Source organism: Lycium barbarum, chromosome 3, assembly GCF_019175385.1.
Source record: "Lycium barbarum isolate Lr01 chromosome 3, ASM1917538v2, whole genome shotgun sequence".
Taxonomy (NCBI): Eukaryota; Viridiplantae; Streptophyta; class Magnoliopsida; order Solanales; family Solanaceae; genus Lycium; species Lycium barbarum.
In genome coordinates, this window is record NC_083339.1 from 515,868 (window position 1) to 538,949 (window position 23,082).

Below are 23,082 nucleotides of genomic sequence, written 5' to 3' on the forward strand. Positions count from 1 at the left end.
TGGGCCAGAGGACGGCGAGCTCGGCCCAATAAATTTTATTTCAAACATGTGGTTTTACTTCAAAAACCCTCAAGATTCAATGTCCAAATTCACAATTAAAATTAAACTGTTTGATTCTCAAAATTTGAACTGTGCCGCATAAATTGGGACAGAGAGAGTAATAGTCAAAAAAAAATTATTAGAGAAATATCACGTCAAATTTTTGAATTTAAATTATTTAATGAATTTGAATTCTTAGAACTCGTGAAAGTTAGATAGGAATAGAATAACGCCACATATATTGGAATGACCCGGAGTAAAAACAGTTAATTGGTTTAAAGCATTTTTTTTTTTTTAAACTAATCAAGCTTTATGTTTTTTTTTTATAAGTGATATTTATTTTTGTAGATCATTTTTCTATTTAAATTGTAAAGGGTCCAATTAACCCATTTTAGGACCATATAAATACAAAAATATGACTTGCACTAAAAATATTTAACCCATTTTAGGGCCACATAAATACAAAAATATGACTTACACTAAATAAAATTAAGTGGTGTATATTGTTCTCCTAAATCCTACAAAAATAATTTAACATACGACTTAAGCCACTTTTGCCGCCTCTAAATTCAGGCACAAAACAAACTGCTCTTAACTTGGCTGTGGCGCGTATTTTCAAGAAGTTATATGAACAACACATAATCATTACTTCAACAGCAACAACATACCTAGTGTAATCTCACAAGTGAAATCTGGGGAAGGTAGAGGCTTGGGGAGGTAGACAGGTTATTTTCGAAAGATCCTGAAAAAACATGGCAAAGAAGGTTAGACAAGGATTAACAAAGTAAAGCGGTCATGGCACAATACTATAGATAAGCATTATGGAGAAAGTAATAGTATCGGCAGCAAACTAGTACGATAATCGAAGTACAAGAGACAATAGATAGTAACGGAAATCGACGGACAAAAAAAAAATACTATGCCTATTAGTATGTGAGGGTACACGAGCAACGCTCTACTACCTAATAACCTTCTACTTTGATTTGTGTCCTCCACTAATTCGTTGAGTAGAAAAAGAAAACTAACACAGATGAATGATTTAATGGAGCTTCTTTCAAGTACCGAAAATTCAATTACTCCCCTAAGGGCAAGGAGGTGCGTGAGTTTATCTTGCAATGTATTTCAGAAGGTAATAACTTTGCTTATTTTTTCAATTTTATGTTATCTATATATTAAAAAAGCAATAATTAAAGGGTTCTTTATGTTATTAGGCCAAGTTTCATATTTTTTTCAATTTTATATTATCTTTATATTAAAAAGGCAATAATTAAAGGGGTCCTTTATGTTATAAGGGAAAGTTTCTTATTTTTCCAATTTTATATTATCTTTATATTAAAAAAAGTAATAATTAAAGGGGTTCTTTATGTTATTAGGTCAAGTAACTTATTTTAATTTTATATTATCTTTATATGAAAAAAGTATTAATTTAAGGGGTTCTTTATGTTATTAGGCCAAGTACAAGCACCGAATTGGTTTATGTGCTTTAAATCTACTCACAATAGCGGTGCTAGTTCTTCTATAACGATCTTGCTAAAGAGCAACGATGGGGAGATACATGACGTAGAAAACGTGGTGGCTCAAGGGGAAGGTTAGTGAAGTCTTTGCTTTAGACCCTTAAAAATTTGAGGCCCTAATTTTTTAAAAATGAATTGTCAATGTTGTGATTTAAATTTCGCTTAGATAATATAGTAGTTTGTAGGAAAGGAAAAAAAAGTAAAAAATAGAAAAAAAAAATTGTCTACTTTTATAGTAGAAATATTTTAGAATTTTGAATTAGACTATTCGCATCTTCATATTAGTACATAAAACTTTATACAACAATATCCGACAGATTGTATTGCAAACACATGATTAACATCTGATTAACTTGAATTGATCCTTACTAATATAAATAATAGCAATAATATTATTAGGTGAAATTAAAGACTAATAAATTAAAGGGGTTTAGGCAAGTTCTTTATGTTTAGGCGTTTCTTTTTTTTTCAAATTTCTTTATGTTTATTAGGTCAGAAAAGAGTACTACCACCTTGGGAAATCCTGGTTAGTGTTACGATCGAAGAAACATCGGTGGGAGTGGTACGATCTATGATCTACACAACATAGAGGAAGAACTGGCAATGCAATCAAAAATCTTGAAATACATGATAGAAGATGAGTTCAGATCTGTTAGTGTTCCAAATATTAGTAGACAAATAATAATAAATTAAAAATGGGCCCACATTTTTTATTTCACGTTAATTCGGGTTTTTTATTTTTTAAGGTCAGAGAAGAGTAGGCCCGATGGAAGTGTTACCGTCAAAACGTCGATGGCGGTGGCGATGGGAATGGTGCTATTTACCTAGCTCAGACAGTACCGTACATTACATGCCAGAAAAAGCAGTTATAGAGTAAAAAATCTTAGAGTCAAAAATCTTGAGTTGCATGAAAGATGACGGGTATGGAGAAATTCCTCTTCCAAATATTATGATGGTAGGAGCAACATCCGTAAAACATCCAACGTTGAAGGAGTTAGAAGCAAAAGTTTACCCTTTTCTAGACTCAGATGCCGATTTGAACCTAGAATCCAAATGGCAGGGGTATTTTCAGCTACTTTTTGGTTACTTAGAATACTGAAGGGCAAAATTAAAGACCAGCAATTTGAGAGGCAAAAATTAAAGGTCACCCGAAATAAGGGCATTCGTGTGAATTGCCCCAAAAATATTCCTGATGTGCAAGTCACCCACGTGATTCATAGTCAAGGCCCGCCCAAATTGGTTCTAGTAGGCTGCACGAAGAATGAACAACCCAAATTATGTTTTTTTTGTATAAGTCCAAATAGTTGTAGCCGAAATTATGCTTTTCCAAGCTATTATAAATAAGGTAATACATGCCCTTAGTTTTAGAGCCCGTTTGGATTGGCTTATAAGTTGGTCAAATCAGCTTATAAGTCATTTTTAACTTATTTGAGTGTTTGGCAAAAATAAAAAACAACTTAAATTAAGTTAAAAAGTGCTTAAAATAAGCCAAAACTAAGAAGTTGCTCAACCCCAATTTTTTTTTGGCTTAAAAGTCATTTTAATTTGACCAATAACTTTACCCTTTTATCCCTTATATTTTCTGTCGACTCCAATATTACCCTTACTTCTAAAATCCCTTTAAGGACTGCTTATTTATAAAATAACTTTCAGCACTTATGCTTAAAAACCACTTTTTTCAGCTAATCCAAACAGGCTCTTAATCATTCTATTCTTCTGGTATCTATCATCAATCTATGCGCGTTCATCTGCTCCAAAAGCAAGCCATGACTACTTTTAGCGTTTTCTCTCAAAAAATATTTTTTTTCCTCAACTAACCGTATCTTGTGTGTTTCTTCTTTGACTTTCTGTTATTCTCTTTCGTATCTGCTATTTGGATTTATAATTGGTTTTGTATGTATGTGTTTTTTTTAAATTTGATCCCCCACTAACCCATATATACTTGTTCTAAACCAACAAAATTGGATTTATAATTGGTTTAGGACAATTTTGTTGTTGCATGTTTCATCGAGATTACTTATAAAAAGTAGAATTAATTTCAGGCCAAAGTCACGGAGCTTCCAGATGAAATAATGTTTCACATATTGAGCTACTTGCCACAATCGTGTTTGTTCAAATTCAGAAGTGTTTGCAAGCGTTGGAATACCCTATTTATGCACCCCTCATCTCTCCCTCCTTTTTTTATGACATGATACCTTGCACAGTGATTTGGATGTGATGGATGTGCCCATTTGGAAGGAGGTGCAATATTATAAGTGGAAAGGAGTCCGTTTTTCCTGTAATGCTAAAAATAGTCATGGCTTACTTTTGGAGCAAACTAGTCATTATTATGGTTTGTTTTCTTCTGATTCTCCACGCCCTCCTTTGAGATATCGCATAACGTGCCCTATGTTGGGCCAAACACTTGCTATCCCCAATCCACAAAATCCTAGTTTATGTATGGCCTTGGAGTTTGTTCCATCTAACTAACCTGCAGTCAAGTTGGTTTCTGTTCATGAAGATGATCATCAATTATTCGGTTATGAAATCCTCGCTCTTGGGACTAGTGATCAAACTACTTATTCCTGGCGAGCCGTTAAGGTATTACCCGGCCCTAACTTATTAGACGGACGAATGAGGAAGAGAATTGAGGTCTTCTTTAGAATGGGGGTTGCTTATTGCATTTGGTATGTTGAAAGAGAAGATGATGATATTGATATAGAAGTCAATGTTTTGGATATGGTTAATGACACCTACATTGGTCATACTACGTTCCCTAGAGGTTGTGGTTTCTTCCCAAAGTTGAGCAGCACTAGTCTCTTGGATTGGAATGGCCGGCTCTCATTATCTCAACTAGTAAAAGATGAGCTCCACGTCCGATTACAAAAAGTTGAAATGGGGTCAAATAAAGCGGATCGTCAAGCTGCCATTCTTGGAACAGGATCATAAGAAGCGAATGACATTCTCTGCTTTGCCGACAATTCTATGTTGTTTTTTGTATGGAATGACAAGAAATCTTTATGCTCGTATGACATTAATACGGGGGATTTAATTATTGATGAAATATTCGAGGACTACGTCAATTCTGGTGAAGAGGTCGCATTTCTAGTCACACAATTAATGTTCAACAGGGCGGAACCGCCTAGGAACTAATGGGTGGGTGGGGTTAGAATGAGGAAACTTTTATTTTGAAATCGTTGCTCAAGTGTTAAAAGTCTAATGTTGTGTTTTTCCTTGCTTCCTTAAACCCTTTATGTTATTTTTGTACTCTTTACCATTGGGAATACAAACTCGCTGATGTTTATCTAATGATAATAATCTCGCAATAATTGAGTGATTGACTATGCAATCCATACTTAAATGGCTGATTTTGTTAGTATTGTAATGATCATATAGCGTCGTATCTCTGCTTATCCTTTTTCTTTTTGCAGTTATTGTTAGATACTTCAGTTTTGCACCAAGAAATTCCTAATATTAAAAAATAATCTCTATCCTGTAGAGAAAAGAAACTAACAAAGCAGAGGTGTAGGCGGAGGAAGAGAGATAACATAAAGGAAGAAGAAGATTCTCTTTTTTCCCCTTATTTTCTTGCAGAAAGAAAGGGGCTGCAGCATATTTTTTGAAGAAAGATTGGATCTTTATTATTCCTCTTTTAGTTTGTGAAAACTGAAAAAATTGGAAAAGGAGGAGAAAAAGGGCAACCCCTCCATCTCCATTTAGAGGAAGAAGGAGAGGAGCAGATGGGAATTTTGTATGATGATCACATTCACCGTTTCATTGAAAAGAGGGAGAATATAGTAAAAAACGAAAAGAACTCCTAAACTTTGATTAGTTTGCATCTTGCACACCTAAACTATGATGAGTTTGTATTACACCTACACCTTCCTTGCATGCTCTAGCAAATGCAATAATCGTTTTAACAACTGTTATTAGAGTTGCAAAAACATCAATCTTTGACTGAAGTCCTCAATATTGAATCACGGATTGGTCTGCAGAGATATCAAATAAAAGGGTAAGTGTAAATGAAACCTGAATTAGAGCTTAGGCAGAACCTAAGTATATGGCACTCAAAAGCATGGCTTTTAGGAAATAAATATATATCCCGACCAAATGCAGAACCTAATTGCAGTAAACACTACTCCAAATACTCAACAATAGGGAAGGTAATTGTATATAATGAACTGAAATAGGGAAATTACAATTCGAAAACAAAGAATGGGGATGAGAAGCTTAGACTAAGAGAAAGGAGACAAGAGGAACATATATTCTTCAGCAATATTCGCATAACCCCAATTGTTCCCACAAGGCACTATTTATCACCCTGAATCCCATTTCACTGGCCTATTTACGAATACTAGTTCAGGCTCATTCATAACACTAATATAGTTGTCTAACTGAAAAAATGAGAACGCCGTCACAAAAATTGATCGTGAAATCACATACCAAATATTTTAAGGCAGTCTTAATATGGTAGCTCATGAATTTTAAGACATAATCTAGGGAAGGACTAAAGATTTCTTTCTCCAGCTTGGTTTGCTATGAATTTATCATACTCAGTAGAAGCTAAAAGGGATTGACCAGCACCTCATTAATGAAGAGCCTCCTCACATACATGGATAGTCATCCATGAACTTAGCCCAAACATGTTGCCATGAATTTAAAAGTTATAGTTCTACTATTTGATATACAAACAGAAAAACATTGTTAATAAATCAGCACATGCACTAAGAAACGCCGTAACTGTATAGTTTTGTTAGTTATATGCTTATACTTGGATACATGATTTTTTTTTCCACTTTGACATTTTAGGCTGCGGACCACCTAGAGCTTGTTGACCTTTTACAAATCTGCATCGAGAGAGTTGCAAAATTGTTAAAAGGCCAGACCCGTGAGAGAGTTGTACTCATCCTAGGTATTTTGTAATTATCAGTTTAATGTTACAGTTTTCTTGTAATATTAAGTTTTTGTTTCTAGCATTAAAGAGAATTTTTTTTAGCTTTTATCATCTAGTTCCCACCCACAATTTAATCCTTTGTTCATGTTGTGTCCCTAGTTGTAGAAAGGAAATCAAAATGGGCAATTTGCACGATTGCCCTTCTTTGGGTGGTCTTTAATTTTTGCCTCTCAAATTGCCGGTCTTTAATTTTTATCCTTTGCCTAAAATATCCGAGGTTCTGGGTTCGAATCCCGGCTTAGTCATAAAAATTATAAAATATTCGCAAGGCAAGGTTTCGCGAAAAGTCTACCTTATGCGGCAGATTTGTCTTAAGGCATAACTAAAAGTCTGCCGGATATAACATACTTTGTCTTATAAGGCAGACTTTTAGTTATGCCTTAAAGCAACGTCTACCGCATAAGGCAGTTATGCCTTAAGGATGCGACAAACTTTTTGCAAAGCCTTACCTTGCGAATTTTTTTTTTGACTGAGTTGAGATTCGAACCCAGAACCTCTGAATATTTTCGGTCACAATTTTAAATGAAGGCCAAAAATTAAGATCAACAATTTGAGGGACAAAAATTAAAAACCAATGCCTTTGAAGGAAATCCGCACAAAAACTGATTTTAGGCCCAGCAATAAAATCCTTATTTATGGGCCTGATGGCCCAATAAAATGAAAAACGCGGGAAGTTTTGCCGCCATATATCATCATAGTAGAAAAAAACTCTTTCACTACTCATTTTTTCAAAATTTTAATTCAAAGCATTAATTATCCATCAACAAGGTTAGTTTTAATCTTCCTGATTTATGTTTAATAATTTACCAAGTTGCTAAAAAAATTAGTGTTAATTGACCTTTTTCGTTTTTTAATGATTTGGGTTGTTACCCTTTGTTCATGTTGTGTCCCTGCTTGCAGTTTTCTTGTAATAATGGGTTATTGTTTCTAGTATTAACATTTGAGGGAAAAAAAAATATGAGGTTCTTGGAAGTGTTTAGCATTTTTTTAGAATTTTTGAAAATTGTTGTCAAAGGAAAAGTATGAACCTCTAAATGATAATAGTGTCATTCTTTTTGGAGCGTAGCAAGATAAAATATGGATACTATTGAGTTTTGATGGTCGGTGTGAAATATGATGTTAGAAGTTTTAACGAGTTTGAATTATTTAATTTTTTTAGTAGATTCTTATGGTTGTGGAATGCTTGTTCAATGATGGAGAAGCTTTTGTCTTAATTAGCAACTGTTTAAACTAACACGTTTTTTCTTAAGTTTCTGCATCGGTTGGATAGACCTCTCTATTCCAAAGATAGAGGTAAGGTCTGCGTACATTTTACCCTTCTCAGACCCCATTTGTGGGATTACACTGGGTATGTTGTTGTTGTTGTTGTTGTTTAAACTAACAGGCTTTAGACTTCTTGTCTTTAAAGTTTTAGTAGCAAGAGCCAAAGAAAGTGTTAAAAGGTTTACTATTATTCTGTTTACTAGAGCTCAAAGTTTTAGAAGCAAGAGTCAATGGAAGTGTAAAAGGTTTACTATTATTCTGTTTACTAGAGTTAGAAGTTTTAGTAGCAAGAACCAATGGAAGTGTAAAAGGTTTACTATTATCCTGTTTACTAGAGTTAGGAGTTTTAGTAGCAAGAACCAATGCAAGTGTAAAAGGTTTACTATTATTCTGTTTACTAGAGTTAGAAGTTTTAGTAGCAAGAGCCAATGCAAGTGTAAAAGGTTTACTATTATTCTGTTTACTAGAGTTAGAAGTTTTAGTAGCAAGAGCCAATGCAAGTGTAAAAGGTTTACTATTGTTCTGTTTACTAGAGTTAGAAGTTTTTGTAGGAAGAGCCAATGAAAGTTTAAGAGGAGTACTATTGTGTTAACTAGAGTTCTGGAACTAGAAAATTGAATTTAGAAAGAGAAAAAAAGGTTTTATAAGTATTTCTTAGTTCCAAATTTAATTCTCTTCATTGGTGTAGCTAGTTATGGCTTCTAAGTTTGATGGTTAAGAGTGAAATGCTTATAAAAGTGATATGTCACTCAATAATCCTAAATTCCATGTTGCAAAAGACTTTGAGATACTGATGCAACCCCCCCCCCCCCCCCAAACCCCACCCCAACCCCGCGTCCCAATTTATGTTAAGGTGTTTGATTGGGCAGGAAGTTTAAGAATGAAATGAGGACTTCTGAAATTTTAGGCCTAAGTCATAGAAACTTGTGTGATTATAAATTATAATTCATCTCATTAAGGGTAAAATGGCAAGTTCAAAGTTAAATTTTACTGAATATGGAAAAATATCATTTTTTGGGACGGAGCGTCATTAAGCATTATCTTATCCTTTGATTTTATAACTACTGTTGTTTCTTTTACCTAGGTTATCTTTACTATTTTACTGTCAGTACTTTTATTCTTTCTATCTTTCCATCTTAGGTTTTTACTCTTGCACTTCTTTCAAACCTGTTCTGAAAAAAGATTTTCTCAAGCTGAGTTTCTAGCAAAAACAGCCTCTCTACCCCACAAGGGTAGGGGTAGGGTCTACATACACATCACCCTCCCCATACCTCACTTGTGGGACTATACTGGGTATGTTGTTGCTGTTTGTTGTTCATTGTAAGTCAATGCTGGATGCTATTAGACAGAAATGTTACCCTATGATTTGCTTTGACAAATGGCATAAAGAAAATCTGATCTAAGTTTTTAATTTCTCTTTCGTAGGCATGGACACATCAAACCCTGCAGTCTTTGTCAATGCTGAGTTCCTCAAGGAGCATGTAGGACGGAGGGTTCGAACAGTGGTTCAGGTTATTCAATCTGATGGTGATAAAGTCATTGGAAAATCCACAGACGAAAAAGAGCTAGTTGTGAAAGGATATCCACCTAATCCTCTTTCAACTTTTGTTGAAGTAATTGGTATTGCTGATACCACCCAGTCTATTCAAGCAGAAACTTGGACCAATTTTGGTGATACACTTGGTATGTCTTGCTAATGTTATTCAGATAAATACATTTCCCGTATTCAATCTAATTTAAGCTAGGAGTCTCATTAACCAACCCCTAGTTTGAATTGACCAAGCAAAAATCAATTGATTGTTAGTTTTGTGCACTACATGTTTTTCATCAATCAATTCCAAACTTTCCTGCTGAACAGAAAGAGCTACCGATGAGATTAGCATTCTTATAACTGTGTCAACGAAAGACAACTCAACAAGCACCCCGATTGATTTTCAAGAATTCTTCTGTCTCATGTTGGGCTTAAACTCCATGCCCAAAAAGTCATCTATGCTCAGCATTGTGTAGACCATATGTGTTCGTTTAATAAACCAAACAGTAGAAAAAAAGGACAGATCGACAAAAATACATTAGCATTCTTGTAACTGGGAAAACGAAAGACAACTCAACAAGAACATTTTATTGAATGGGAGGATTCTAATTTTAAAACCTGAACCTTGTGGGTTTAGAATGAGGAATTCTAAACCTGAATAGTTCCGGACAAGTTTCTTATGTTGCTTTTTTTTCCTTCATACCATCGCAAAGGCAAAAGGAAGACATTCTATAGGTGTAGACGCAGCTTATGATTATAAGTACATAAACTTTATGGTTGGGAGGCAAAAGTGTAATCTACGCCCTACAGGAAACTTAAGAGATCTATATGATCCTCCACAGATGAGCGGGTCCTATACTTGTATTCAGTTAAGTGAACTGCATAATAGATGGTAGAGTCATTCATTGCCGGTCCTTCCCAACCCAGCCAATTTTATCTTCATTCTATTACTTCATTGAGTTTCTAATCATATGTCTCTGGCCTTATGGGATTTCTCTACTATAAAAATTAAAAAAAAAAATTATGCATCTTATGAGCATCTTCATGTAGGCATAGTTTGATGATTGGTAAAGTTCTGCCAATGACTTCAGGTTACAAAAGATTTATTATGTACCTAGTACTTGTCTCTTGATTATCTATACTTGCTAATCTAATACTAAATCCCTATTTCTTCCATATGTGGCAGATGTTAATAGCTATGACAAAGTTTGCAGACTGGCAAATGGGGACCATAAGCACTTGTTTATCTAAGGAATGGCGATCGGATGCTATAAAAAGAGGATATGTTCTTCTTTCTGCTGCATTCTTCCAGTGTTTCGATGTATTATAGTAGTTTGAAGTATTTTGAAATTTTGGATCTGCACCTTCTGTTTTAGGTAGTTCATCATCAGAAGTTTAGCTCTTAATTTACTAGATGGAAACTTGTTATTCTTCAACTTATGCTATTTGATATTTTGAACACTAATGTTTGTGGTTCCACTAGCTAGCTAGTCAATTTGACTTCAAACAAACTGTGTTTCATAAGTTGTAAGCATGGAGTATGTCCTACAAAATGCTATAGTTCTGGAATACTCAGTTTTTTGGGGGTTTTGTCCCTACTGGTTTGTGAAAGCAATGGGACCCTGCTGGTTTGTGATAGCAATGGGAGACTTACTCCATAGAAACCCCCTCCCCCAAGTGACTTTCATCCCCAGTAGTTCCTATGGGCAAAGGAGCTCAAGTGAGCTTAAAGTCTTATTGCCTATATTTTATCTTCAAATGAGATCGCCATATTCTTAAATTCTCTCTTCTAGCTCCAAATATATATACACTAAACTACTATATTCTACTCTTAGCAGCCCATGATCTCCTTTTTCTTAATTTTTCTTACAAAATTCTTCGTAAGTATTACTGCACTTGATATTTTTTTATTTTTGTTTAAAAAAAAAAAAAAAAAGGTATTCAGTCTTGATTGTAGTGCAAATGCATTTTTGCACCATACTCCCTATGAAAGCTCATTATCTCTTATGTTATCGACTCACAAAATTGTCGCAATAGTGCTAGTTCATAAATCATATTTTGATTGTGATAATTTATGGTAATTTGTTGTTGTGGTAATTTATGATAAAAGAATTAAGTCTTTTTAAAACCATACATCTACTCAAAATAGTCTAGGATTTCAATAGTTATTGTATTTGATTAATCGCAATAATTTTATCAGAAAGAGGGTGGTGCTCTCAGTAGTTAACCTTTCTATTTTTTTTATTATATATAAATGGCTAAGGAGGACTAACACAGCATCACCAACTTGTACCAAATGCTTTACAAATTGTACACGCAATGAATGCTTGTACCATAAACTATATAACTTGTACACTTTACCCAACTATTTTTTATCCCACGTGGACATATGTCATAGTACTTAATATTTATTTCATTCTCATGTATAGACGGATGCACTTCAATTTTAATTCTCCAACACATTTATTTTCTTCGTGCACTTTTACTTGTTCACTTTTGACTTTTCACGTTCTTGCTGAATATTTATTCTCTTCTCATGTATAAATTTTAATTCTCTGACACATTTATTTCTTTCGTGCATGTTTACTTGTTCACTTTTGACTTTTCACGTTCTTGCTGAATATTTATTCTCTTCTCATGTATAGACGTATGCAATTCAATTTTAAATCTCCTACACAAATTGATTTCCTCCTTGCACTTTTATTGTTCAATTTTGACTTTTCACGTTATTTTTAGTACTGAATATTTATTCTCTTTTCATGTATACACGTATGCACTTCAATTTTAATTCTTTGACACATATTTATTTCATCTGTACACGTTTACTTGTTCACTTTTGACTTTTCACATTCTTGCTAAACATTTATTCTCTTCTCATTTACACATGTATGCACTTCAATTTTAATTCTCCGATACATATTTATTTCCTCCGTGCACTTTTACTGGTTCACTTTTAACTTTTCACATTATTTAAGAATTAATAAATGAAGTACTCCCTCCGTCCCATATTACTTGGCCACATTACTATACTTGACTTTTCACGTTCTTTAAGAATCAATAAATGAAGTACTCCCTTCGTCTCATATTACTTGGCCACATTACTATACTTGACTTTTCACATTCTTTAAAAATTAATAAAAATGAAGTACTCCCTTCATCCCATATTACTTGGCCACATTACTAAAAATATATATCTATTTTTCTATTCTATATTTTTTTTCTTCTTATATATAAACGTCCAAGGTGGACGAACACAACAACAATAAGTTGTACAAAAAGCAACTGAAATTGTAATCTAAGCAGGGACTAACATGTGTATATTTCAGAAGTTAAACATTAGTTTTACCTCTTGTGTGCTTACTTTTAAGTCCCCACAGGTCTGCAGTGTCTTAACTGTACTTTCATTTCCTTCATTTGGCATATACTCCTCTTTCTCAATTTAAGTGTTTACGTTTGACTAGACATGGAGTTTAAGAAATAAAGATAGACTTTTAAATCTTGTGGTTCTAAATTAAAAATGTGTATAATATAATAAAATATCCTTTGAATCTTGTGATTATAAACTTGACATGTAGGATATTTGAATTGTCAACTTATTAAATATAAAAAGAGGCGGACATAACCAAAATAAGATAATTTTTAACCACAATTGAAAATTTGAGCGAAAAAATAAGACGAAAAGAAAAAAATATGGAGACTCACTAAGGAGAATTGCGGTATCCTTTATAAAATATACAAACCATAAAGACTGACTAAATTGAGTAGCTAAATTAATCATGTTGGGTCCCGTACATCACACCGCCATCGGTTGCTAGTATTATAAAAGACGAGGTATAACTTGTGCACATTTTACCAAGTAATGTATTATTACTTGATCACTCATCAATAAAATATATGCATGAGTCTAGAACATTTTTCACATATAGTTTTCTTTTTAAGATCTTAAATCCAAAATTATGTGTTACACGACAAACAACTAATAATAACACTTTTTTCTTTCCGACGTGTTCGAATTCCGAGAATAAAATTGCCTTTTATAAGGAGCATTCTATTATCAAAGTAAATTTTTTTAGCGTGGATCCAAATTAATCAAGTTTCAAAACGAGTGTCAGACACTGTATAATAAACAAATATATTTGGACATGCAATTTAGATTTCTTAAGTCATATTTTTCCTCATAAACATAAAAACCTACAAGTTGTGAAAATCATCAAAATTTCCTCAATTCTTATACAATCTTACCAAATGAGCAAATCATAATTCATAACAAAATTAACACGCTAATAGAATACCTTTCTAAAAAAATATCACATCTATTGATCGAACTTTAGTTCAATTAAAAAAAAATTAAACATGACTTATAATATAAGTAATCTTTAATATAATCCTTACACGTGACAGTGAACATATATGATAGTATAATTACTCTATAGTATTACGGTAAACATGGTTGGTAAAAACATTTAATACTTTTTTGTGTGATTTGAAATTCCAAATCCTCATGACCTCATTTGATTTTCAATGACATAAATACCCCTATAGATATTTTACCTTCGGGGCAACGATGCAAAGGACAATAAGGAGAAAATTGTCATTACGTTACTGAACAGACATAGAAAAGAAAAAGAAAAATTATCCCCAAAATCAAAACCCTAAACCAAAAATCCAGCTGGTTCATCAATCTAGGGTTTATAAATTACCACCAAAAAAAAAAAAGAGAGACGCAAAAATTTACTTTGCTTCCATAGTTGAAAGAAACAAAAAGGGTTCTCAGTTTCATCTCACGGTAACAATTTATTTTAACTTGTTGTGTTTTTATTATGTTTGTTTTTTCTTTGTTTATGTAATTCAACATTGTTTTTGTTGATTTGTTACGTTTTCCAATAACTGGGTTATTTTCTTCTTATTTTGAACTACTTGTTGTTTTATTATGTTTTTTTTTTATTTGCTTATTTAATTCAACATTTTTATGCTTTTTTTTTTTTGGATAAGATTTGTTTAGGGTTTCGCATTGTCACTGGGGAACTTTCGAACAATTGTTTTTTTTTTTTTTTGGTGGATTAGATCTGTGTGCAATACGTTGATTTTTGTTGATGTTTTGTTTCCTTTAAAAATATTGATTTTTCAGCTATAGAGGTTAAATGGGAGGATATATTGACAATGTATAGCAATAATGTGGTTTTTTTTGTTACCTATAAAAATAATTTTAAAAGGAGAAGAACATTTTTTTTTTTTTTTTGCACGTAGTGGTTAATGAAGTGGGTTGAGCACCATGAGGTCTCTGGTTAAATTCCCAGCAGAGATAAAACACTTAGGTGATTTCTTCTCATCTGTTCTAGCGTCGGTAGACAGAGTTTCTTGGTACCTGTTGCTAGTGGGAGGTTTTCCGTGGAATTAGTCGAGATACTAGGTGATTTCTTTCTATCTGTTCTTGTCTTTGTAGACAAAGTTACGTGGTACCCGTTGCTGGTAGGAGGTGACAGGTATCTCGTGGAATTAGTCGAGGTGCGCGAAAGCTGACACCATGGTTATTGGGGAAAAAAAAAGGAGAAGATAGATGTGGGTCATTTGGTGACAGGTGGAAATTGGAATATTAGGCATTACAACAACAACAACATACCCCGTATTTTTTCCACAATTGGGGTTTGGGGAGGGTGGGATGTACGCGGACGTTACCCCTCCTTTGTGGGGTAGAGAGGCTGTCTTCGATAAGGATTTTGTATTTTTTTAATCTTTAGAAATTAACAAATTAGTGGTGAATTAGTTAAGACTGCATGATGGTGATGCTAATGAACATGGGAGATAATAATTACGTTTGGAAGTTGGAATTTTTAGCAAATGGTTTTGATTTCTAATAAAAAAAGCTTAGGTTTAAAGTTGGAAATGAAGTTCTATAATTTTGAGTTCTTATTGTGTCCTTCCACTAGAAAATGTAGTTGGAAAAGGAAACTCAGTGATCAGTGGCTGAGTTTTTTAACTGGTCTTGACTTTGAAAACGGATTTTATGTGTCAAACTAGTGAAATTCGCATCAATGGAATATTTGGTTTTGTCCGCCACCCTTCCCAGAAAAGGACAGTGATGATGTGTATTTCTAAGTTATATGAGTGATGCCGTTAATGGTTGATTTCCTTTTAACTGTTTATTCCAAGCTCGTGAGTGTCAGCTATCAGATTTGCTTACTAATTAATATTCAAAGTCTAACATCATTAAGAGACTGATTAGACTTCTGATTGATCTAGATATGAATTAATCTGTTTCTTGAGGTCAAGTTTTTAACTCTAATGGCTAGTAAAACGACTCGCGGACTGTTCTGATATTGAGCAATGGTTTTCTAAAAAGTGCAGTCGAGGTTGCTCCTCTATCAGTACATTCACTGTATGTCCATTAATTTACTGCAGGGAGGTCTCACTTACAGAATGGGACATGTAGTTTGGAACTGGAATTATGTTTTATGGGGATGGGTCTGGTGGGATCCAAACCTTGATGACCATTCCGTTTAGCATTCTATTTTCCCCACTATTGCTTGGGGATAGATTGAGCCTTTCATAATCTCCTCTCTTCTCTCTTTTTCTCTTTCCCTGTTTTCTTTTTATTATCTTTCTTTTCCTTGTTCCATTGTTACGAATGCATTGGTCCTAATTGTTATAAACTAAAGGCTGACTTTCCTTCAGAAATCAATGATTATCTACCTTTAAGGAATTCATTGGTTCATTGTTTTTGTACCTGATGGAGGATATTACCCTCTTGATAGTCATTCAGTACTCTTGCCTGTCTTTGTTTGTATTGGTAAAATTTAGTCAGCCTTTTTACTGAAAATTGACATTGGAACTCCTTGGCCATTTCTCATGGAACAAGTTCAATTGAGATATTCGTTACTCTGGAAATCCTCTTGGCCTTTCTTTTTAGTTCAGCCTGTCCACAATTTTCTTCTTTCTTTTGCAAATGCTTCCGGCTTCTGTGGTTCCATCAGAGTTGCAGCTCCAGCTTATCTTCCTAGAAATATAAGATGCCGAGAACAAGGGCCAGTGCTGCAGCTACTAAATCTGAACCTGAGAAGCCTGTTGAGACTGAAGAGCAGGTCGACTTTGAAGGGGATAATGAAGAAGAGGAAGAGATTGAGTATGAAGAAGTAGAAGAAGAGGTGGAAATGGAAGAGGAAGAAGAAGAGGAGGTAGAAGAGGAGGTGGAAGAAGAAGAAGAAGAAGAGGAAGAGGAGGAGGAGGAAAATGAAAGTGATGGATCTGATGATGGAAATATGAAAGTCGATGCTGAGGATGTGGAGAAAAAGCATGCTGAGCTCCTCGCCCTTCCTCCTCATGGTTCAGAAGTGTACATAGGTGGTATTACTCAAGATGTTTCTGAGGCAGCTGTGAGGGAATTTTGTGAGACAATTGGGGAAGTTACGGAGGTAAATTCTTTTCCTGTTCATTAGCGGTTTTTCATTGGTATACCTAATTTTACTTAAATGACATGCATGAAAATGTCAGGTAAGAATAATGAAAGGGAAAGACACCACTCAGAACAAAGGATATGCATTTGTTACCTATAGAAACAAGGAATTGGCGTCCAAGGCTATTAAAGAACTCAACAACACTGAGCTTAAGGTAGGCAAAATGCCGATTTCCTTAACTGGTTCTGTACTCTTCTGTTGTCTCTCATCTTGCCTAGTTTTGTCAATCATTTGTTAAACAGTTTACAGCCCAGATGTGCATTTTTTGTAAGTGGATGGAAATCCATCTATTTGCTTGTTTCAACTCTTTGGATTCTCTAACACAGCTGCTTCTGTATCAGGGGAAAAGGGTAAAATGTTCTGAAGCTCAAGCTAAACATCGGTTATTCATTGGTAATGTTCCGAGAACCTGGGGGGAGGAAGATATGAGGACGGCTGTAACAAACGTAGGGCCCGGAGTTATAACTATTGAGTTGGTGAAGGTAGGACCTGGGCCTTTTTTGACATATGTTCAGTTAGTCCGTTTTCTCAACCCTTTGGTACAGTTCTTTATTGTCATTAGTTGTACATATGCAGCTCCATGTTAGTTTCTCTTCCACTTATATGCCGTTATTCATGGAAAAAGATTAAGTTCTTCCCTCTTTTCAAAAAAAAAAAAAAGAATAAATTTTTCCCTCTATATATATGCAAAAAGAACCATCTTTTGTCGCTTTAACTTTTTTCTCTAATTCCTATGATACAGGATCCTCAGAATTCTGGTAGAAATCGTGGATTCGCTTTTATAGAATATTACAATAATGCATGTGCAGAGTATTCAAGGCAAAAAATGTCAAATTCAGACTTTAAGCTTGATGATAATGCACCAACTGTTAGCTGGGCAGATCCCAAAAATGCTGAAACTGCTGCTTCTTCACAGGTTTTACCTGAGCTTGCAAATTTTATCTTTCCTTTCCATGCAAACTATTGTGCTGCAGGTGCTTTCTTAAGATACTTGCACATATGGTGATTCCTATTCAGAATAATTTTCTGTGCTATAAGTCGGTAATTTCAGCCTCTTTCTGACAAGGAATACCTCTGTGAACATTTTATCTCTTGCTCCCTGACCCCTCCAAAACAAAAAGGACTAAGAAATCAAATAAACATGGCTGGAGTTCCAACTGATTAACATACAGTATGATACTAGCTTTGCTTTAGGATTGCATCTGGGGTATCTTATCCTAAGTTGGATTACTGCCAAGTAGCTATATTTCTTTATGAATGGTCTTTTGCTTGGTGCATAAAACACTGGCCACTGTGGTCCAGCTTGGTTGATTGACAAAAGTCTGAAGATGTAGAATTATAATGTAAGCATCTTTTGTTTCCTTTTGGACTCTATAGGTTAAAGCAGTGTATGTGAAGAACTTGCCCAAACACATTAACCAGGACAAGCTAAAAGAGTTGTTTGAACATCACGGGAAAATTACGAAGGTAGTTCTTCCTCCAGCTAAACCAGGACAAGAACAGAGCAGATATGGCTTTGTTCACTTTGCTGAGAGGTCAAGTGCTATGAAGGCCTTGAAGAACACCGAGAAATATGAGATAGATGGTATATCTGTTTCCTACTTTCTTTGTATTGGAGTTTACTTCATACAACAAAATGTATGGTGACACTGATCCATTGCTGCCTTACTGTCAGGGAAAATTCTGGAGTGTTCACTCGCAAAGCCTCAGGCAGATCAGAAATCTTCGGGAGGATCAAGCTCACAAAAGGGACCCACACTTCCAACTTACCCTCCTCGTATTGGCTATGGAATGATGGGAGCTCCCTATGGTGCTCTAGGTGCTGGATACGGAGCTCCAGGTGTTGGGCAAGTAAGAGCTTTTTCATGTTTTTGATGGCGAATAAATCTACTATGCTTTAATCTATTTTAGTTGGGCTCGTCTATATGTACCCTCTGCATAAATTTTGATATATTTAGGTCATTACATTCTAATGCTAAGTAGTTTGTCTTCTAAAAATAGAGATTATCGAGAACTATACTTTTCCATACATGGAGATGTGTGTGTCCGACAAAGGAAAGACTCCGGAATAGTACCTAGTCATAGTTTGAAGTGTAAGAATCGAGTTTTAATCCCGATGAGTTAATAACTCCTATGTGTATCATTTGCATTTGTAGTGTTTTTTTCTCGTGTAGTGTTCTTAACTAAGTTTACATTGGTCTCAGGTTTATAAGGATTTTTAGGCTACTTTTTTTTTTTTTTTAAAGGTAACAGTAGGGATTTTGAGGCTACTACTTAATCTTAACCTTCAAAAAAGGTGTTTTTAGACAACTTTGCTCCACGTGATTGTTCTACTTTGTTTCTTTTTATCACCTTTAATTATCATATTGTTGAACCATGTATGTTGCTTATGGTGGTTAGCTCAGTACATGACAAAATTATCTCTATCTGTTCTACTTTTGACTTTTTGTCAGATGTGATCAATTTCTGTTAGAGAATGTTACACTCGTTCCTCATCGATTGTGCAAGGATTTCCAGAAGGGGTTTATAATATCCTGGGCCCTCCACCTATTGCCTTAAGATTTTGGATTTTACAATTAAACTATTTCACATGGTATTAGAGCCAAAATTTGGTGAGATTGTTTGCACTATCGGTTTTTCTCATGCTCTATCAGTCTGGGCTTCTCTCAAATCAGCCCATGGAGATGCTTTGGGCTTCATTCAGCCCATCGAGCCATTAACATGGCTCAGGCCCATTCAGTAGCCTGTTGAGTATTAACCTGTGTCCTCCTATAGTCTAGACTCAACCCCATAGAGCCTCCTTTGTCCTCTCTATTGTAAAAAAAAGGGTACGGAAAAGAAGAAAATCAAATCCATGTTGAACCATATAATTGGTTACATGTGCGGGATGGTGTCAGCGAATACAAAGATTATTTCGTAGCAAATCCTTGTTTTTTACTTCAGTTTTTTTAAATTAGGTAAGATAGTTTTTTACTTCAGAAATTACAAGTAACCCTTTTCTCAATACACCTTAATATCAACTTTGCCTCAAATAAGTAGATTCTCCAAGGTGGACTTACGGTTCTTGATACATAGTATTCAGTGATGGATATCGTCGTTTGGATAATTTTGACATTTCTTTTCTAGTGGAAAGCACATCATGTGATGTGTGGGTTAGGTTCATATCACGGGTTTGAACCTAGTGAAGAAGTGTAGAGGGACGGGCCAATTATCCATTGAGTTTCCTGACTGTGTGCTACTAGCCCTCAAGGATTTTCTCATTATAAAAATAATAATCTTACATTCCATTGATTTGTAGCTAGCAAGCAAGCATTCAGTAGCTAGGGTCTGTTACTCATTTTTGTGGCAATTTGTGTGACTTCTATTTTAATCATCTAACAATGTTGCTAATTATATCCAATATGTAAAGTGAAAACTTTGAGGAGATCAACTGTGTTTCCGATGGGTTAAATATTACATATGCAGGAGTCAATATTATATACTTCAAGATTTCAGCGTTGATTAAATCTAAATAGATGAATTCACGGGCCTTCTATTGTCATGTTCAAGTGTATATAGCTTGTGTTCAGGTAGATTTGTTTATCTGCAGCTTTACTAACACTTGTTGCTGTCACTTCACAGCCAATGGTCTACGGAAGAGGAGCTACACCTGGTGGCTTGGCAATGATGCCGATGCTTTTACCTGATGGAAGAATCGGATATGTCCTGTAAGTACAACCTTTCTATAGCCGTTGCTTCTCCAAGCGTGATAGTGAATGGAAAAGTTCATATGATTTCATGATATAAAGGAAAACTAGTGTCAAGGGCCAAAGCTACTTATCAATTTATGCAATTACAGAGCCTTATTTATTGTGTGTCGTTGCTGAAATTCAAGAAATAGAGGATCATTAATGCATATTATCTAATAATAGGTGCTTCTGAGAGAAAAGACACGCATTCCGTATATAACATTGGTGAACCTATAAGTGAAGCATTAGATACTATAGTATCAGTCTATATTGCTCGGTCTCTTCAAATGCCGATAACACGTGCCGGATCCTCTACAAGTAGTGCATTTTAGAGGATCGGACATGTGTGCCGCAACATTGTGGAGAGTCTGAGCAACATAGGTATCAGTAATAGGGTGTTTAATTAGGTTTAAAAAAAGGTCCTATACATGGTTGAGTAGTAGAAGTGCTTGTTTGCAAATGCTTCATAGTTGTAAACTTGTTTTCGTTGTATTTTTCTGATATATCTTTCCCCATCCAGGCAACAACCAGGAGTTATGCATTCCCCACCTCCAGTATCACGAGGAGGTGGACGTAGTGGCGGAGGAGGAGGTTCAAGTGGTGGAAGGCGGGGTGACAGTGGCGGACGAGGGCGATCCCGTTACAACCCATACTAGGTGTAAATGAGCCCCAGCAATGTTTTAAAGCACAATATTTAAGATTACTCACTTTGAGAATTTTTAAGTTATTTGACTGATGCATCTGTAGTCTGTTTAAAGAATTGACTCTCATCTCTAGTCTCCCTCTGACAATCTCTGTTCACGGCATCTTTCTCCTGTTAAAGTAAATTTTTTATTTTTGCACTGGACTCCTTAATTTGCACATCACTAGGAGTGAATTTTTATTTTTGCTCGAGAAAGTTTACTGTTTATTTATGTTTTGATAGATATCAAGTCAAATCAGCTAGTATCTCTTCCCTTCAATTTTTGGTGGACTGATTAACGAGGTGTTGATTCAGGCTAGATCACAGTAGTTTATTTTTAAAAGAAGAATCATGGTGGTGTATCGGGTTTAGTTTGCGTATACCTCGATTAGTTCAATAGGTATTTGTTATTTTCACCAGCACATGTAATATACATGAGTAAATGTGTCTGACTAATGTTTTTTCCTTGTGATACTGGAACGCAAATCCAGGTCCTTCACCACCAATGTCATAGGCCGATATGACTTACTCTTAAAGCTCATTTGGTTTGTGAGCAAGTTATTGTGGGATTACAGTGGAATAATTATAATACAGAGATTAAATCACGATTGAATTATTTGATGAAAATAATTTTATTGGTATATGGCTTTAGTTCCGTGGACTAAGAATAAAGTACACGAGATATAATAGAAGACGTATTTAGTTTTATACTACTCCCTCCGTTTCATAATAAGTGTTTTTTTAAGCTTATGCACACCCCATAATAAAGTACTCACTCCTAGAAAATTAAAACTGTTCTTACTAATTTATCCTTAATTAAATGCCTAGAAAAAGAAAAGCTTAATGATTCATGATTGTGTATATAAAAGTAATTTTAAAAGAATAAGATTATTTTTTGCTTGAAATCCTAAAGCACCACTTATTTTGAAACAAAATGAAAAGCCTAAAAAATCATTTACTATGGAACGAAGGGAGTAGATAGACTTTTATTTTCAATTTTAACTTGGGCTTCTTAAAGATCTTTGTTATCCCGCACTTGCGAATAATACGATAATTGTGGTTTAACCTATCTCGGGATCATTTTCAACTAAAGATGATATAATTCTTTTTCTCTGTATGCTTTATATTGCTACCCTTTTTACTTGATATCTTCGATCTTTCGGAAACAGGCCCTCTACCTCCATGAGGGAGGGGTAAGATATTCGTACATTCTACCTTCCTTAGACTCCACCTGTGAGATTACACTGGGTATGTTGTTTCATTTTGTCTCCCGAAATTATAATCGCTTATCTTTGTAACCAAACGACCCAATCCCTTAGGTTAGTATTTTGTCACTAAGTTCCAAGATTCCAATTCATTTTCAAGCATCGAAGTAACTTAGCGGCAACAGTACACTTTCATCATTAGAGACTTAGACAGCATGTATTTTTCAGTGAATGACTAGCATGATAGAGGGATAAAAAAAATAAGAAAAAACCCCAAATTATTGTTGACATGACCCTCTAACCACATAGGAATGAAATGGAAGCCTACACAAGAAACTTGCAGAGAATTTTGAGGAAAATTCTTGAGTGTTAGATGTTAAACACACTGTATGAAAGCTAGCACAAGCACAACTATCTGATAAATTTCGAATGTCACCAGCTATGTTGCTTGGATCCTCCAAAAATGTCAATGGTATGTGTCGTATCTTCCAAAAGCTTGCATTTTCTGTTAGCTTTTGGAGGATCTAAGGGTTGCAACGCCATTTTTAGAGGATCTGAGCAACATAGCTCACCAGAGAAGAGTCACCAGGAATGTTGCTCAGATCCTCCAAAAATGTATGGTTCCAACATCTTTGAAGGATTCGAGCAACATACTTCACACAGTGCTAGAATAACATGTGCTTAGGAAGGATATAAAACAAAACATAACACTCAAATCTAAAAAAACAAAAACAAA

At 34.8% G+C, this 23,082-nt stretch overlaps 2 protein-coding genes across 4 annotated transcripts; both read left to right on the forward strand.

Moving 5' to 3' along the window:
* The first annotated feature begins 7,154 nt into the window (after positions 1-7,154).
* LOC132629824 (replication protein A 14 kDa subunit B-like) lies at positions 7,155-10,918 on the forward strand. 3 transcript variants are annotated; one of them, XM_060345201.1, is made up of 4 exons: positions 7,238-7,254; positions 8,890-9,069; positions 9,175-9,432; positions 10,467-10,918. In XM_060345201.1, exons 2-4 carry the CDS (start codon positions 9,045-9,047, stop codon positions 10,529-10,531), a joined length of 348 nt encoding a protein of 115 aa, XP_060201184.1. In that variant the 5' UTR covers positions 7,238-7,254; positions 8,890-9,044; the 3' UTR covers positions 10,532-10,918. The 3 variants fall into 3 exon arrangements, with proteins under 3 accessions (XP_060201185.1, XP_060201184.1, XP_060201186.1); XM_060345202.1 differs by lacking the exon at positions 8,890-9,069 and having other exon boundaries at positions 7,155-7,254; XM_060345203.1 differs by lacking the exon at positions 7,238-7,254 and having other exon boundaries at positions 8,890-9,042.
* Positions 10,919-13,906: 2,988 nt separating this feature from the next.
* LOC132629825 (heterogeneous nuclear ribonucleoprotein Q) lies at positions 13,907-21,297 on the forward strand. Its single transcript, XM_060345204.1, has 9 exons — positions 13,907-14,066; positions 16,252-16,689; positions 16,769-16,885; positions 17,073-17,213; positions 17,474-17,647; positions 18,109-18,316; positions 18,407-18,582; positions 20,353-20,438; positions 20,980-21,297. The coding sequence occupies exons 2-9, from the start codon at positions 16,288-16,290 to the stop codon at positions 21,113-21,115; spliced, it is 1,440 nt and encodes a 479-aa protein (XP_060201187.1). The 5' UTR covers positions 13,907-14,066; positions 16,252-16,287; the 3' UTR covers positions 21,116-21,297.
* The last annotated feature ends 1,785 nt before the right edge of the window (positions 21,298-23,082 follow it).